This window comes from Alligator mississippiensis, chromosome 1, assembly GCF_030867095.1.
Source record: "Alligator mississippiensis isolate rAllMis1 chromosome 1, rAllMis1, whole genome shotgun sequence".
Taxonomy (NCBI): domain Eukaryota; kingdom Metazoa; phylum Chordata; order Crocodylia; family Alligatoridae; genus Alligator; species Alligator mississippiensis.
The window spans coordinates 300,565,856-300,580,715 of record NC_081824.1 but is presented as its reverse complement, the minus strand read 5'-3'; the positions used below and the strand labels follow the sequence as shown (position 1 = coordinate 300,580,715).

The 14,860-nt window shown below is 47.7% G+C and overlaps 1 protein-coding gene across 4 annotated transcripts in view; it reads left to right on the top strand.

Moving 5' to 3' along the window:
- HSF2BP (heat shock transcription factor 2 binding protein) overlaps positions 1–14,860 on the top strand; it is a 59,892-nt gene that overhangs the window by 18,904 nt on the left and 26,128 nt on the right. For all 4 annotated transcript variants that reach the window (XM_006260032.4, XM_059720770.1, XM_019487205.2 and 1 more), the window contains 3 exons: positions 336–485; positions 1,799–1,937; positions 14,650–14,767. In XM_006260032.4, coding sequence (XP_006260094.2) covers positions 336–485; positions 1,799–1,937; positions 14,650–14,767 — 407 coding nt within the window. The remainder of the gene's footprint in view (positions 1–335; positions 486–1,798; positions 1,938–14,649; positions 14,768–14,860) is intronic.

The following is a 14,860-nucleotide window of genomic DNA, read 5'->3' as shown; positions in this document are numbered from 1 at the left end:
TGTTACCTAGTAGGAGCTGAAGCTATTTTACCTTTCCAGTCAGTCTTCCTGCCTCTAAGATCTCTGTCTCAGTTTCTACAGTCTTAGTGGATTACTAGCAGTCATGGTTCAGGTCTTTCACTGTTACACCGGCTATATAGGACAGGGCATGCTCCTAACTCCTGCTGACCTCCCACTGTGCATAACCTTATTACTCAGGACTGTTCTGTAATGCATCAGAACTATTTTGAATGCGCTTCCCTCATTGAATGGCTGCAATGTACTAGGGATGATCTGAAATGGAATTTAATGCCATTTGGTTTAAATCTCCCCAACTCTTCTTATATTAATTTCAGGAGAAACTAACTCTTCGACAGCAGCTGAATGAGGCAAAACAGCAACTACTGCAACAGGCAGAGTATTGTACAGGAATGGGAGCAGCAGTATGTACTTTGTTATGGGGCGTCTCTAGCAGTGAAGAAGCAGTTAGAAACATTCTAGGAGGAGTAAGTTGAGTAGATATGTAAATCTTGGGCATAATGTCTGGTTAAGCATTTTGGATAAGGGGCATGCTCCAAACAACACCTGAACATGCACGTATATTTCATAACTTGAATATAAGACAAAATCATCTTTTGGAACTAAATACACAGATGCAGTGTTAATGCTGACTTTTTTGTTTGTAAATAAAACACAAGCAGCTCTGCAAATAACAATGTAATTTTGATACTGTTCTGGGCATGAGCAAGTTCTGTAATAGGTTTCATCTCCATTTTGTCTCCAGTGGGGCAAACAGCTAGATATGTACTGAGTGACAAGGGGGAAGGCTAGATTCTGTTCCACCTAAAAGGTGTCTAGGAAGTATAATTTTATTCTCTTCCAAGTCATGAAAATACATGAATGCATCTACTTTTGTACTATCCTGTCTTCTTACCCGTAAGATTGAGTCATGAAAAGGCAGCAAGGAGGAGGGGGACCCACTCACTTTTTTCACTGAAAGTTTTTCGGGGACTGTAGCAGAATACAATAGAATCTCACACTAGGCACCTAAGTCCACCTTTTGTGTCTAAAAGATTGGATGGCATGGAATGGAATCCATGCAATATTTTTCAAGGACCTCGTTGAGGTCAGGATCTCCAGGTTAGTTCTGGGTGTGTTCCTGATTCTGTGTTTTTTAAACCTTGATGCATTTTCTCCAGCTCTGTTACTAACAGTGATATGCAGGAAGCTAAAGCAGAACTCAGCCAAGATAGGTATAATAGCCCCAGACTAGGTTAGAAATCTCTGTGTTCAACCAGTGATAAGGTTCACTCTGCGTCTAGGGATAATATCAATCGTGCCCAAGTCCTGCATCCCGAGCCATACACTTTTCATCTGTGTGTATAGATGTTACAACATTGCTTGGCAACATTGGAAAGAGCATACTTGTTGGAAGTCCAAGAAATCTTCATTCATAGAAACATACAAAGAACATAAATTCCACAGCTGCATCTAATGTGTGGTCTGTTATTGCCAGAATTCCATTGATGAAGAAACTGAGAGGCAGTTGGCATGGCCCTACTCTTTATTTCCTCATTGGAGGGCCAAGGATGCTTATTGTATTGGCCTTGCTCCAGTGATTACAGCTGGTCAGAAGAATCTGTGTTCAGCACACTGGGCATATATCCATAGACAGAATATCTATATATCTATAGATAGATAGGTACACACATGGACACACACAATGCTGGATCCATTGACATAAATATGGAAAATGCATCACACAGAACCGTAGTTACTGCAGGGGAAGTAATCTCTTCTTTTTTGTCTATGTTTGCAGAGTAAAGCAGTAATTTTTTTTGCAATCACTGGACAAACTATGGAGAGTTTTGTGAAGTCTTTAGGTGAAGATACAAAACAACAGGATCTGGATTCTGATGAAAATCAGTTTGTATTAGCTCTGGCAGGGATTGTAACAAGTAAGTCAGTTTTATATATCAGGACAGCATGTTGTATATACTGTAAGAAGCACATATTTCAGTAGATGTAGGAAAATAGATACCTAACTTTGATTCATTGCTCTTCAAAATGTTGATATGTTTTATGTGAATCATCATTTCCTTAAAGTTATAATTGTTTTTTTGATTTGGTATTGTTATGAAAAATTTCACAAGACTTTAAGGGTTAAAGACTTAAGAGCAGTTGTACTTTGACAATGCCTGACATCTTTCAGTGATTCCAGAGCAATTGTACTCGATTTAGAAGTAAAAAGATGCTTATTCTGCTATTCCTGTAAGTTAACCTTGGTCTCTGAAAGTCAAGCTGTATATTTTTTGGCTTTTGCATCACTTTCACATCGTCACTGGTAACCCTGACATATCTGAGGCATTTCAGTTGTAGAAGTGCCTGTCTCATTTCTACCTCAAGGTAAATGTTCAACATTTGGAAATTGCTTGAACCAGGAGGGAATCTGGTGTCACTTGTGGCTCTGCAGTGCTGAGAGTAAAAATTAACAAACCTTATTTTTATCATTAAAGTAAATAACTATAATTCTGAATTCACGATGGAAACAGAAGCTCCTCTTTTTGCCTCAGAATCACCCTTTGAAATCAGAATTAGACAGGGCTTTGACTTTTACTGTAACATCTGGAAAAACATGGGCTGATTATTTAAACTTAAGGTTTTTGACAAAGTCTCTCACAAGAAATTATCAAGGGAACTCAATATCTTAGGGTGAGAAGTAAGGTTGGAAGCTGAAGAGATGGCTATTTTATTTCTACTCTTGGCATGTGAAGTGGTTCAATTGGATACTTTTGAGATTTGTGCTCTCCTGAATGAGGGCATAACTTCCTGACAATGATACAAAATTATTTAAGTTAGTCAAGAATAGAAAAGATTGCAAAGAACTACAGCAGGATCTAAAAATTAGAAGGATGGTCCTGATGATGGTAGATGAAATTCAGTGTTGATAAATGCAATGTAATGCATATTAGAATGAACAGCATAAATTATATGTACATACCGGCAGGCTCTGAATTTGCAACTTTGTTTGGAGTAAGGTAGTAATCCAGGTGTCATTGTGGCTCTGTGAATGACTGTCTATTAAGAGAAATATAGAAAATACAACAATATGCCTATTATAAGTTTTTAATGCCCCTATTTATACGTTTACGTAGCATTCACTCTGACAAGCCAAATTAAAAGAACACAAAAGCTTGCAGAGGTCTCAAGCACCCATAATTTAGGGAATGCTAGAATTATGGTTGGCTATGCAATTTAAACACAGTAGCCCTGTGAGTATGCATTATTATACAGTCTTCCGTTACATTATTGCATTCATTTATTTTTTTCACAAAACCCTTTTTATTTTTTTTCCTTTGGTTCCCTTCTCTTTCTGTGTTCCCCTCCTAACCATGGCTGCTATTGTCGACAGCCCCATGCAGGCTTCACTCCTTTTCCCTCCATTCCTAATATTTTTACATTTGTTTTAAGATGCTTACTTCTCTTCGCTGCCTTTGGCTCACCTTTGGAAACTCTGATAGTCTTTCTGCACTCAGTGTCATTGGTGCTGTAGAGCGGTGGTTCTCAACTCTGTTTGTACGAGGACCCGTTTGTAAACATCAGTGGCCAGTCCTGACATAGGAAATAGTTAAGTAGAAAACAGCCACATAGCCCTGCTGGTACCCCTTGGTCCCAACCCACTGTCCCCCACAGAACCCAGTCCCACAGTGTGTGGGCTAGAGGGTGGATGCAGGAATGACGCGTAGGGGGTGGACGTGGGTGCACATGCACCCCCTGTGTGTGGCAGTGCACCCCCTACAAAAAGGCAGCGGTGACTGTGGATGGTTGGTGCTCACCACCCCCAACCCCTGCCGCTGACACTGCTGACGGCATCTGCGGGCAGTCAGCGATCCCTGCTGGCTACCGCTGATGCTGCTGGTGGTGTCAGCAGGTGGTTGTCCCCACCACCGCCAGTGGCGGCAGTGTCTGTGAGAGCTCCTGCTGGCCGCTGCCACACTTTCACTGCTGCTGCCGTGCTCCTGCCAGTGCTGCTGTGTTCCCACCGCCGCTGTGCTGCCCCAGCTGCCAGGGGCGTGTGTTGTTCATGGGTGGATGTGGGATGTGGGGGGGGGGGGGGGCATGTGCCCCCTGACTTGTGCACCCACAGCAGGCACAGGGCTGCATCCTGGCTGGATCAGCATGGGCAGAAGTCATGTCTGTGGCCCAGTGGGCAGGACCAAGGGCAGGAGGGCAGAATGGGGCAGTGAGACTCATTGATGTTGCCACTGGGACCCCCGTGCCAGCTGCAATGGCAGTAGCATGAGCAGTAACAGATGGTGGGGGGAGGAGCGTGCTGTCCTCACCTTCTCCCGCCACCAGCCGCTCATGCACTGGGCCCTAGGTTTACCCCTCCACCATAGCCTGGTCGCCACTCCCCCAGGCCACTCACTCTGCCTGCCACTCCACCTTCTGTCCCAAGTAGAGCCACAGCCTGAGGGGAATCGCGGTAGTGTCTGGGCCGTGGCAGCAGGGTATAGCCATGGCCTGGTGCACAAGCAGCTGGAGATGGGAGAAGGTGAGGGCAGGAGGGCCCGTCCCCCCCTCCCCCCCCCCCCCTTCTCATCCATTAGTCTTTGCGCTGCTGGCCACACAGCTGGTGCAGGGGTCCTAGCAGTGGCAGCAATGAGTCTCGTCACACTGCTCTGCCCTCCTGTGTCAGGTCTTGCCTGCTGGGCCATGGAGGTGGCTCTTGCCCGTGCTGGTCTTGCTGGGCTGCAGCCCCATGGCCACAGTGGGTTCACAAATCTGGGGAGGGGGGGCACATGCCCCCCATGCCCACCAACGCATCGCTTGTGGCCCCGTACCCCTGCCCATGTTGCCTGTGCCTCTCCCTGTGCCGTAGACTTACGTGTGGGGAGCTGTGCCTCTTCCTGTGCCGTAGACTTACGTGTGGGGAGCTGTGGGAATGACTCTTCATGCTGCCTGATTGCCGTGTGTGTGTGTGTGTGTACACATGCACATGGTGCCCCTGCCTGATTGCCCTTCTCTTGCTCTCCCAACTCCAAGCAGCCCCTTTCAGGCTTGAAATCTGCCAGCCTGTGAGGAGTGCACGTTTTTCTCCTTTAAAGGATAAAATCAATTATTTTCTCCCTTAAGGAAGAAAATACGTGTTTTTCTGCGGTAAATGGAAAACCCAGATCCCTGTTTATTAGGATGCCCAGTATTAACACATGGTGAAGCACAAGAAGCATCTGTTTTTTCAAAAATGTATGCAAAACATGATCTATTTTTAAAGTTTGTTTGCGACCCTTTATATATTCTTGTGATCACTTTTGGGTCGCAGCCTACACAGGTTGAGAAATGCTGCTGTAGAGAGCCCGGGCTGCCAGATACGTAAATGACCTAGAAAGTCTGAATTGGCCCTGGAATGGAACATGCTGAACTGGTTCCCTGGGGATGGTGCACGCAGAGTCTGATAAATTTGTAAAACCTGTGGAGAGATGATTCCAGTGTAGATGGAATCATCAGAGAATTTAGCTGCTGAGTTCTAACCAAGAAGAAGATCTTGCAATCACTGTTGACTCCAGGATGAACATGAGTTGCCAATGTGATAAAGCAGCTGGCAGAGCCAATCGCACCTTGTCGTGCATCCGTAGGTGCTTCACAAACAGGTGCAGGGAAGCGATTCTCCCCCTCTATGCACCGCTGGTCAGACCACAGCTGGAGTACTGTGTCCAGTTCTGGAAGCCGCAGTTCAAGCGGGATGCGGACAACCTGAAGAGGGTCCGAAGAAGAGCTGCTTACCTGAGGCCTGCAGGGAATGCCATACGAGGAAAGGCTAAGGGACCTTAACCTCTTCAGCCTCTCCAAGAGAAGGCTGAGAGGGGACCTTGTGGTGGTGTACAAATTCATAAGGGGAGAGCAACATGAAGCAGGCAATGATCTGTTCACCAGGGCACCCCCTGGAACGTCAAGGAGCAATGGCCATAAGCTATTAGAGAGAAGGTTCAGGCTGGACATAAGGAAAAAGTTCTTCATGGTCAGGGTTGCCAGAATCTGGAATGGGCTTCCAAGGGAGGTGGTGCTCGCCCCATCCTTGGGGGTCTTCAAGCCGGATGGGGGTCTTCAAGAAGAGACTGGACAGGCACCGGGCTGAGATCACATGACCCCAGGGTTGGTGTTTCTTTTCTTGCCTGCCAGGAACAGGTGGTCAGACTAGATGGCCCACTGAGGTCTCTTCCGATTCTATGAATCTAAACCGCATGTGTCGTCTGAGACTGTTGAGGCCTACAACTGGACCAATTGTGGACACACCCCTGCACAAGAATAACATCATGCCAAATTGCAAATCTTTGCCTTAAAGCAGGGGTTGACAGCGTTTTTGGCCAGCGTGCCAAAAATACCCCAACCCCAGCCCACGCATTGACTTGGTTTGCCAGGGGCAGACTGTGGGGGAACTGCAAGGGGTACAGTCCTTGCTTTTGGAAGTGGCTGCATGTGTGCCTCCAGGTGGATGGTAGGGGAGTGGCTGGGGTCATGTTGCCCTGGCCTCTTCCCTGCCCTGTGCTCCAAGGCATGCATGCAGTTGCCGCTGGCATGGATGGTGTCTCAGAGCCCGGTGCAGCTGTCTGCAGCCTGCCTGCTGTCTGATCTAAGATATAGTGCAGGTTGGCTGCAAACAGCTGCATTGGGTTCCAGAGCCCTGGCTGGGCTCCATGGTGGTTGTGTGCATGTGCACCTCTGGGTGCATAGGGGGGAGGGGTCTAGGAGAGTGCAACCCTAGCCTTTCCCCTGCCATCCGCCTGGAGGCATGCATGCACCTGCCACCTCCACAGAACCCAGCCAAAGGCTCTGGAGCCCAGTGCAGCTGTTTGCAGCCTCCTGGCTGCCTGCCACAGCTGGCCTGGGCTCTGGGCAGCTGCAGCTAGCAGGCTGAACAGCTGCACTGGGTTCTGGAGCCCTGGCACTGGTTCCATGGTGGTGGTGGCTGTACACATGCTTCTGGGCAGATGATGTGGGAGAAGCCAGGGTTGCACTGCCCCAGGCCCCTCCCTTGTCATATGCCCAGAGGTGCATGTGCAGTTGCTGGATCGGCAGGGGCAGAAGTCACCTCTGTGGCCCAGTGGGCGGGACCAAGTGCAGGAGGGCAGAGTGGGGCAGTGAGACTCACTGGGCATGGAGATTTAGTGCAGGTTGGCTGCAAACAGCTGCACTGCATTCCAGAGCCCTGGCTGGGCTCCATGGTGGTTGGGTGCATGTGGACCTCTGCATGGAGCCAGTGCAGCTGTTTGCAGCCTCCCAGCTACAGCCAGCTCAGGCTCTGTGCAGCTACTGTCAGCCATTGAGCCTAGGCTGCTTGCAGCAGGGCTTGCAGGCTCTTGGCTGCCTGCTGCAAGAAGCCTGGGCTCTGTGGCTGGCAGCAGCTGCCTAGAGCATGGGCCAGTTGGGCATGCTGAGCAAAATGGCCTTGGGTGCCATGCTCTGCCATGTGAGCCAGCAGTTAGTGACCCCTGCCCTAAAGCATGAAAATGCTAGATCTTCTCAACAAAGCAGATATAAAAATATTAATAGTGTCTAAGCAGTATTCCCCCCCCCCCGTCCCTCCCCCCCAAAAAAAGAAAAAAAAAGTTCAACTTGAAGCAGATATTAAGCATGGAAAACTTCAGCTGAAATACTTGAAGTCAGGCAAAACTGTAGGGAGCTTTAAACAAGGGTTTTCAATGAGAAGTGTGCCACAGCCTTAAATACAGGTCACACTGTCTACTTCATCTATAATAACCCTCAGTTGCGCTCTGCCTCTAGTCTGCAAGTCCATGTCATATGGCTTCTGGGTCTCCTCAGGGGTCCAGGAATTTGGTGATGGGGGAATGGTAGCATCATTAATTGCTGCTCCTCTGCTGCCAAATATCTGGGCCCCTGAGTAAGGACCACTGGAATTCAGGCTCTGGTGGGGGGAAAAAGCAGGCTCCCTACAGGTTTGCCAAAGCCAGTATAAGGTATTCTTCATGGCAGGGTCTCCCACACCTCTGACTGAGGAAACCGGCCCATGGGGCTGATTGCTATTGAAGAACAACACACAGGCTGCTCTTCACCTGTTTTGCCATTGTCTGCATGAAGAGTGCCTGCAGGAAACTGCTTCACTTGATCCATGGCAGAATTTTTTTTTGCTACGTGGGGTGTCTTCACACTACTCTTGCTCATCTTTTCAGCTTTCACTGTGCAAAATGTTGAAATCATAAAATCATAGAAATTTAGGGTTGGTAGGGACCTCAAGAGATCATCTAGTCTGTCCCCCCTGCTCAAAGCAGGACCATCCCCAACTAGATCATCCCAGCCAAGGTTTTGCTTAGCTGGCTGGATGTGGGGTGAGGCTGGGAGGGAGTGGGAGAAGGGTTCCTCCCTGCTGCGTGCCTGCCTCCACCCAGCTGGGTGTGGGGTAGGGGCTTCCCCTGGCCCAGTACAGGGTCTCCTGAGCCCTGCTTTGTTTTGCTGCCACATGGGAGAGAGGAATTTTGCCCTCCCCTTCTCTGTGCAGCAGGGCTCACAAGACCCATGCTGGGCATGTGCCACTACAGCTGGGTGTGTGATGCAAGGTGCCCCACTGCAGAGGCTTCCCCCTGCCCAGCACAAGTTTCCTGAGCCCCACTGCATGGGGAAATTTGCGTGGCAGCAAAGCAAAGAGGGGCTTAGGAGACCCTGAGCTGGGGGAAGTCCCTTCCCCACACCAATTTGTGGGAACAGGCACCCAGCAGGGGGGAATGCTCCCCCCTCCCTCCCAGCCTCGCCTCACATCCAGCCAGCTAAGCAAAGCCTTGGAGGGGATGTTATAGTTGGGGGTGTACCCTGTACCCCACACCAAGCTGTGGGGGCAGGTACCCAGCATGCCTATGCCTGCAGCCCCTATGCAGTGGGGTACTTACCTGCTCTGCTCTGGGCAGGTCTTTTAAGCTCCCTGTCAAAGCAGGGAATTGAGCAACCTGATTGGCTGAGCTCCATCATTAATGACATGATCATTAATCTGTAGGCTGCCCCTGGAAACATGGGGTTTATATAGTGTTTCTGGGGCTTTGCCACCTTTTTTCTCTGTGCTTCGGGTAAGGTTTTTTTCCTTCTACTTTTTTCCCTTTCCTTCCCCCCCCCCCCCCTTTTTTTTTTTTTTCTTTCTGCATCTTCCCCATGGTTTCAGGCCATTTCTGGCCAAATTGCAGTTTTCTGGGGCTTCACGGGAAATGCTAAATTTTGGACTTTCCCCTGATATCCTCTGAAGCCTGAATTACAGTGGTCCCAACCCATGAGGAGTCCCATGAGCTGGATGACATAACCTTGTGCACTAGATTATGCCAGCACACGGTAGGGCTGGCATCCATGGCCAGGTCCAGTGCACAGGGTTGGGCTGGCATGTGGCTGGATCCAATTCTCGGGTGTGGGCTGGCATCTGTGGCTGGATCTGGAATACAGGACTAGGCTAGTGTGCTGGATTGACCCTTATTGCTGGCCCTGTGTAGGATCTGGCCCATGGACTAGCCCAACACCATTATTCTGGCCCATGGAGGTAGAATACTGAGCTCCATGGCCATTTGTACATGCCACGTGAATTTGCTTCAGTTTAGTTCTCACTACATTGAAGCAGTGGGTTTTTTAAAAACACCTCCTCAATTTAGGGCAAAATAACACCCTGTGTGTTGTACATAAGGGTCAGGCCTGATCCTTACCTGCCTCTCCAGAGGCAGGGAGGGGAGAGCGAGCTGCTGGCGGGCTTAGTGGTCCCTGAGCTGCAGGGGGAGGCTGGTGCTTCTCTCCCCGGTAGTGGCAGTGCCACCCAGCAGCGGAACCACCCACCTGCAGGCACCTGGCCTGAGTGGTCCTGGGTTTACCGCAGCTGCGGAGGGAAGCACTGGGCCCCCGTGCAGCTCAGGCAGGCAGGCTCTGGGGAGGGGAAAAAAAAAAAAAGGTTAGGTTCACTGCTTTTCATTTATTTATTTATTTTCCTTCAGTCAAGCCTGCCTGCACAGGCTGCTGCCGGGCTGCCTGCGTGGGCTTCCTGTACAACTCCTGAGCTGCACGGGGCCCAGTGCTTCCCTCCGTGGCTGTAAGGTAGCAAACTAAAACACCTCAGACGTGTTTTATTTTGCTGTGTCCCAAGGTCATTTGACACACTATAAACAGCCGTGCCATTAAAGCACATTATGCCACCAACATGTGTAAATAGGTGTACCATTAAAGTGGTGCAAAAGGGCTTTAAGCTGCTTTAAAGGCCAATTTAGTGGCATATACAAATGGCCCGCTAGCCTACATGGAGGGTATTGAACGGTGAGCAAACAGAATTTGCAGATAGACTAACCAGAGTAATTTTGGTTATCTTTGTAAGAAGATTTTGAGGAAATTCTGAGAAAGTTAACCGGATAACGTAAATGGGTAATACAATGGCTATTTATGTGCCACGTCCATAAATATAGAGTAATGCAGTTTTAACAGAAAAAATAAGCTATTGTTACACCAAATGGCATTCTGAATTAACTGTTTCAACTCAGGAAAGAGGTGTTGGTATCAGTGGGTGCAAGATAATGCAGCCAGGCTCAGAAAAGCAAATCTTATGCTAATATTTATAAGGTATGCTATGGTGAATAAAACGGAGGCTATTATAACGCCTTTATTTGAATCAGGAGTGTGGCCTTATTTGGAATGCTCTGTGTAATACTGTCATGCCATATCAAAAAGGATATTATTGAGAAGGGATTCAGAGAAAGACTGTGAGACTGGTCAAGAAGATGGAAAAACAGTATGAAGAATGATGAAAATATTGGGATTGTTTACATATACATGGTGATTGATAAGATGAGACAGTGAAAGTATGTAAAATAATAACTAGTATAGAGAAAGTAGAGTGGGAACATCTATGTTCCCTGTTTTACAACACAATAATAGGCAGACGCGTATTTAAATTGAAAGATGACAAATTCAAAAACAGATTAAGGGAAATACTTTTTCACTCTAACATGTAAACAGGCTGGGGCTCATTGCTACAGGATGCAGTTGAGTTCAACAATTTAATGAGCTTCAAAGAGGGATTAGATGTCAAGAGTTAGAGATTACAAGCAGTTGGGAAGAACATAGTACCTCGTGCTTCTGGGCTCAAACCAGTTGGTAACTTTTAGAGATTAGAGTGAAACCATTATGGAGATTATCCCACTTCTGCTTACTGTGGGTTTGTTTGCACCTTGCTTTGAAATACCTGGTCCTAGTCATTATCAGAGATGGTATACCGGAAGGGATAGACATAGGTCTGATCCATTATGCTAATTCCTAAATCTCTTGTTTCTTTTAAGATTCTTTTATGATATCTATTGTGTTGTCTTCAAATAGTGGTCTGTTTCTTGAATTGGTTTGTTGGACTTGGGATCAGAAGTGGCTGTATCTGAGAGGTGTTTCTTGTTATGGGAGCGGGCACCACTTCTGCCACAGCCCAGGCAGCAGCTCTCACCCAGGCTGACAGCTCAGCTTCCTGCATAGCCATGGACCGGTTGCTTGGTCTCAGGTTGTGTGTGTGGTGGTGGTGGGGAATGCGTGTGTGTGTGTGTGTGTATGTGTTTGTGCATGTATCCAAGTGTCTTGTCCCCTCCTGGTCATGCAGGTTCAGGATGTGTGTGTGTATCTGATCAGCAGCATGTCCCTTTTACTACCACCTTCCCCTCCCCCCACCCTTCTTTGCTGGGAACCGGCATCTGCCCTGGGGCTGGACAGGAGCTCTTGTCTGGGCTGGTGGTGCTGGGGAGCACTAACTAAGCTTACAAAGCCCATGGGATACTGGCAGACTGCCAGAAATTTGACCAGCCTACAAGAAGTTATTTAAAGCGCTATAGGTTGCTAAAATGCTGTAAAGTACAGCGCTTCAAATTTGATACTTCATTTAACAAGGGTGAATTTAAAGTGCTGTACACATTTTTAAAGTGCTGTAAAGCTGTGTACTTCTGTTAAGTCATGGCAATAAAATACTTTAAATCAGTGGTTCCCAATCTCAGGTTGCGACCCAAATGTGGGTTGCGGGGGCAATGCTGGCGATGGTACGCACAAAGGATGAGCTGCGCTGTATGCCAGGAGCTCCCCCACCCTTGGGCCGCCACTGCACTCTGCTCCCAGCAGTGGGTCGTGGCAAAAAAAGGTTGGGAACCACTTCTTTAGATGGTGAAAAAAGCAATTTATGTACACACGTTGTAACTTCCTGTTGAGTATTCCTGAATATGTTCTTCCTTAACCAATACTATACTGAGCATGAGGATATGGAAGATTACATACCTATTATTTCTCATATTTTGTTTTGTTAATATGTTAGTTACAAAGGACATTCTGCATATGTAATACATTATTTCATAACCACATCTGTTTGAATACAGAGTAGTGGATCTGATTTTCCTGTCACTTAAACTTGTTTTACACCTGGTGTGACACCATTTATTTCAGTCATTGATTTATTCCTGAGTTACATCTGGGTGAGAAGGATCAGGCCCAGTTTCTTTTTTATTTCCTTAAGCATTTGCTATAATGTTATTTCATATCTCACTGGTTAACATATTTTACTTCACACTGGGAGCATCTATATGTGGTGATTTAAGGTGCCTTAGCCATTTTTTAAGGCTCGTTAAGGGCATGGATCTACACGTGTGCACCCTTAATGTGCCTTAAAAATGCTGTTTTTAGGCTAATTGTGCCTAAATTTGATACCTGCATAAAGCAAATATCACATTTAGGAGCAATTAGTTAAGGTGCCTTAATGCTATGTGACTAAGCAGGCTGGAGCCTAGCCCACAGGGCCCCATGCTGTCACTGGGTGCCGTCAAGAAGACGCGGGTGCTATTCTGCAAGGCACAGATGCTGGAGAGGCGGTTCCAGCAGCAGCGATCCATAGATTCATAGACATTAGGGCTGTTTGGGACCTCGGAAAATCATTGAGTCCAGCCCCTTGCTTCAGGGGCAAGAAGTCAGCAGGGATCATGGGATCCCAGCAAGATAAACATCCAAATGTTGCTTGAAGGTGTTCAAAGTAGGTGCTTGAACCACCTCTGGCAGCAGTCTTTTCCAAATCTTGGGGGCTCAGGCAGTAAAGAAGTTCTTCTTTATGTCCAGCCTGAAACGGTCACGGAGGAGTTTGTGACTGTTCGACCTTGTCATCCCTTGGGGTGCTCTGGTGAACAAATGTTCTCCCAGATCCTGGTGAGCGTGTGTAAGTTGGCAGAGGGAGCAGGAGGTGGCAAGGGCACCTGTCAAAGCACAAGGAATGCAGCTGTGCAGGGACAGAATACCTTGCTACCCACCGATTCAGGCACCCTTAGAAGCTGGCACTGAGGCTGTACAAAATGAGCTTCTCTCCCACCCATAGTATCTGGCAGGGAGGCTGGGCAAGCACTTGCCTAGGACGGAGGCGGGTGGAACAGGGAAAGTGGTGCTGGGGGCAGACACAGTCCCAACTTGCCTGCTGTCTCAGCCCCAGTGTGGGCTTCTAAGGGCGCCTGAATCCAGGGTGGAGAGTGAGGCATCTTGCCCCTGCTGGGCTGTATTGCCCAGCCAGCAAACCTGCCTTGAGAGAGAGGTATGGGGGAGCCGCTAGCAAAGGCTGTGCCCATGCTGTGCTGCCCCTTTCCCCTTCAGGTAGTCACAGCGGGCCTTTCCTTTTTGCTTTGACAGGAGCCCTCATGTCTCCTCCCTCTGCCAACTTACCATCTACCGACAGGGACCACTGCTGCCAGAACTGCCACTCTAGCTCCAGCGTCTGCACCTTGCAGAACAGCACCCGCCGTGTCCTCTTCTTGGTGGTGCCTGGTGGCAGTGTGGGGCCCTGCAGGCTCAGCTCCTGTCTGCTGTCATCTGATGCTGGGGAGGCAGGAACATGAGGGGGTTAGAACTGGGGCTGGGGCCAAGCTGACTGTGCCCAGAGGGAGCGGAGGCTTCTGCCCCCTCAGCCAGCGCTGGGCTGTACTGCCCGGCTATGCTGCCGCAGGCTTCCAGGGGGTGTTCAGAGTGCTTACCAGGGTAGGCTGCCCAGCGAGGTGTGTTAAGGTGCATTAAGTTGAGGTGCACTTAAATTCACATGTAGACACGCCCACAGTGCAAAAACCTTATCCTTAGAATAATTTTATTTCTGACTTTTCTTTTTTTGCATATTGTATTGGGCTTGAACAACAAAGCGCTCATGCAGGGTAGGGGAAGATCTTGCAAATGGACCTTTGTGGGTGTTTGAATGGTTTACTGTGGCCATGCAACCCAGGATGAATAAACAGAAAGCAGTCTGTATCTTCCTTGCTTCCTTTAATATGAGCTCTATAAGGATCTGCTTTGCATTATGTCAGTGCTGTTTGAGGATGCCAGTTCAGAGCTTCTTGAATGCAGCCTTCTGCCTCATAATTCATAGCATTACCACTTGTGTTGCTAGACCAACATGAGTACATATTTTAATTATCCGTGTATAATTATTAAAAGGGTTGACAAATAGATATTGTTTGCTGCTTCAGTAGCACAAAGGCTCAATATCATTGAGTAGATAAATATAACATTACGTTTATATGTGTCTATAGCGTATTCTTCACAGTTCCTTCATTGTCAGTGGTACTAGTAATTAAAGTGAGCCTGTATTAACTATGAATTTATTTTTTTGTTTGAAATGTGATTAATGTAGTGTTATTTTGTGTTCTCTTGTAGACGTCGCTGCATTGGCATGTGGCCGTGAGTTCCTGGTTAATTCCAGTCGGGAGCTGTTGGACACAATGATACAACTTCTGGGAGATATGAAGCCAGGATTTTGTACCAAACTTAAAGTGTATGGTGGCTACATAGTTTAAAAATGAAACTGGTTAACTTGCAATATAGTCTGCCATTACTACTGCTACTTTCCTAATGGCCTATTATTTTC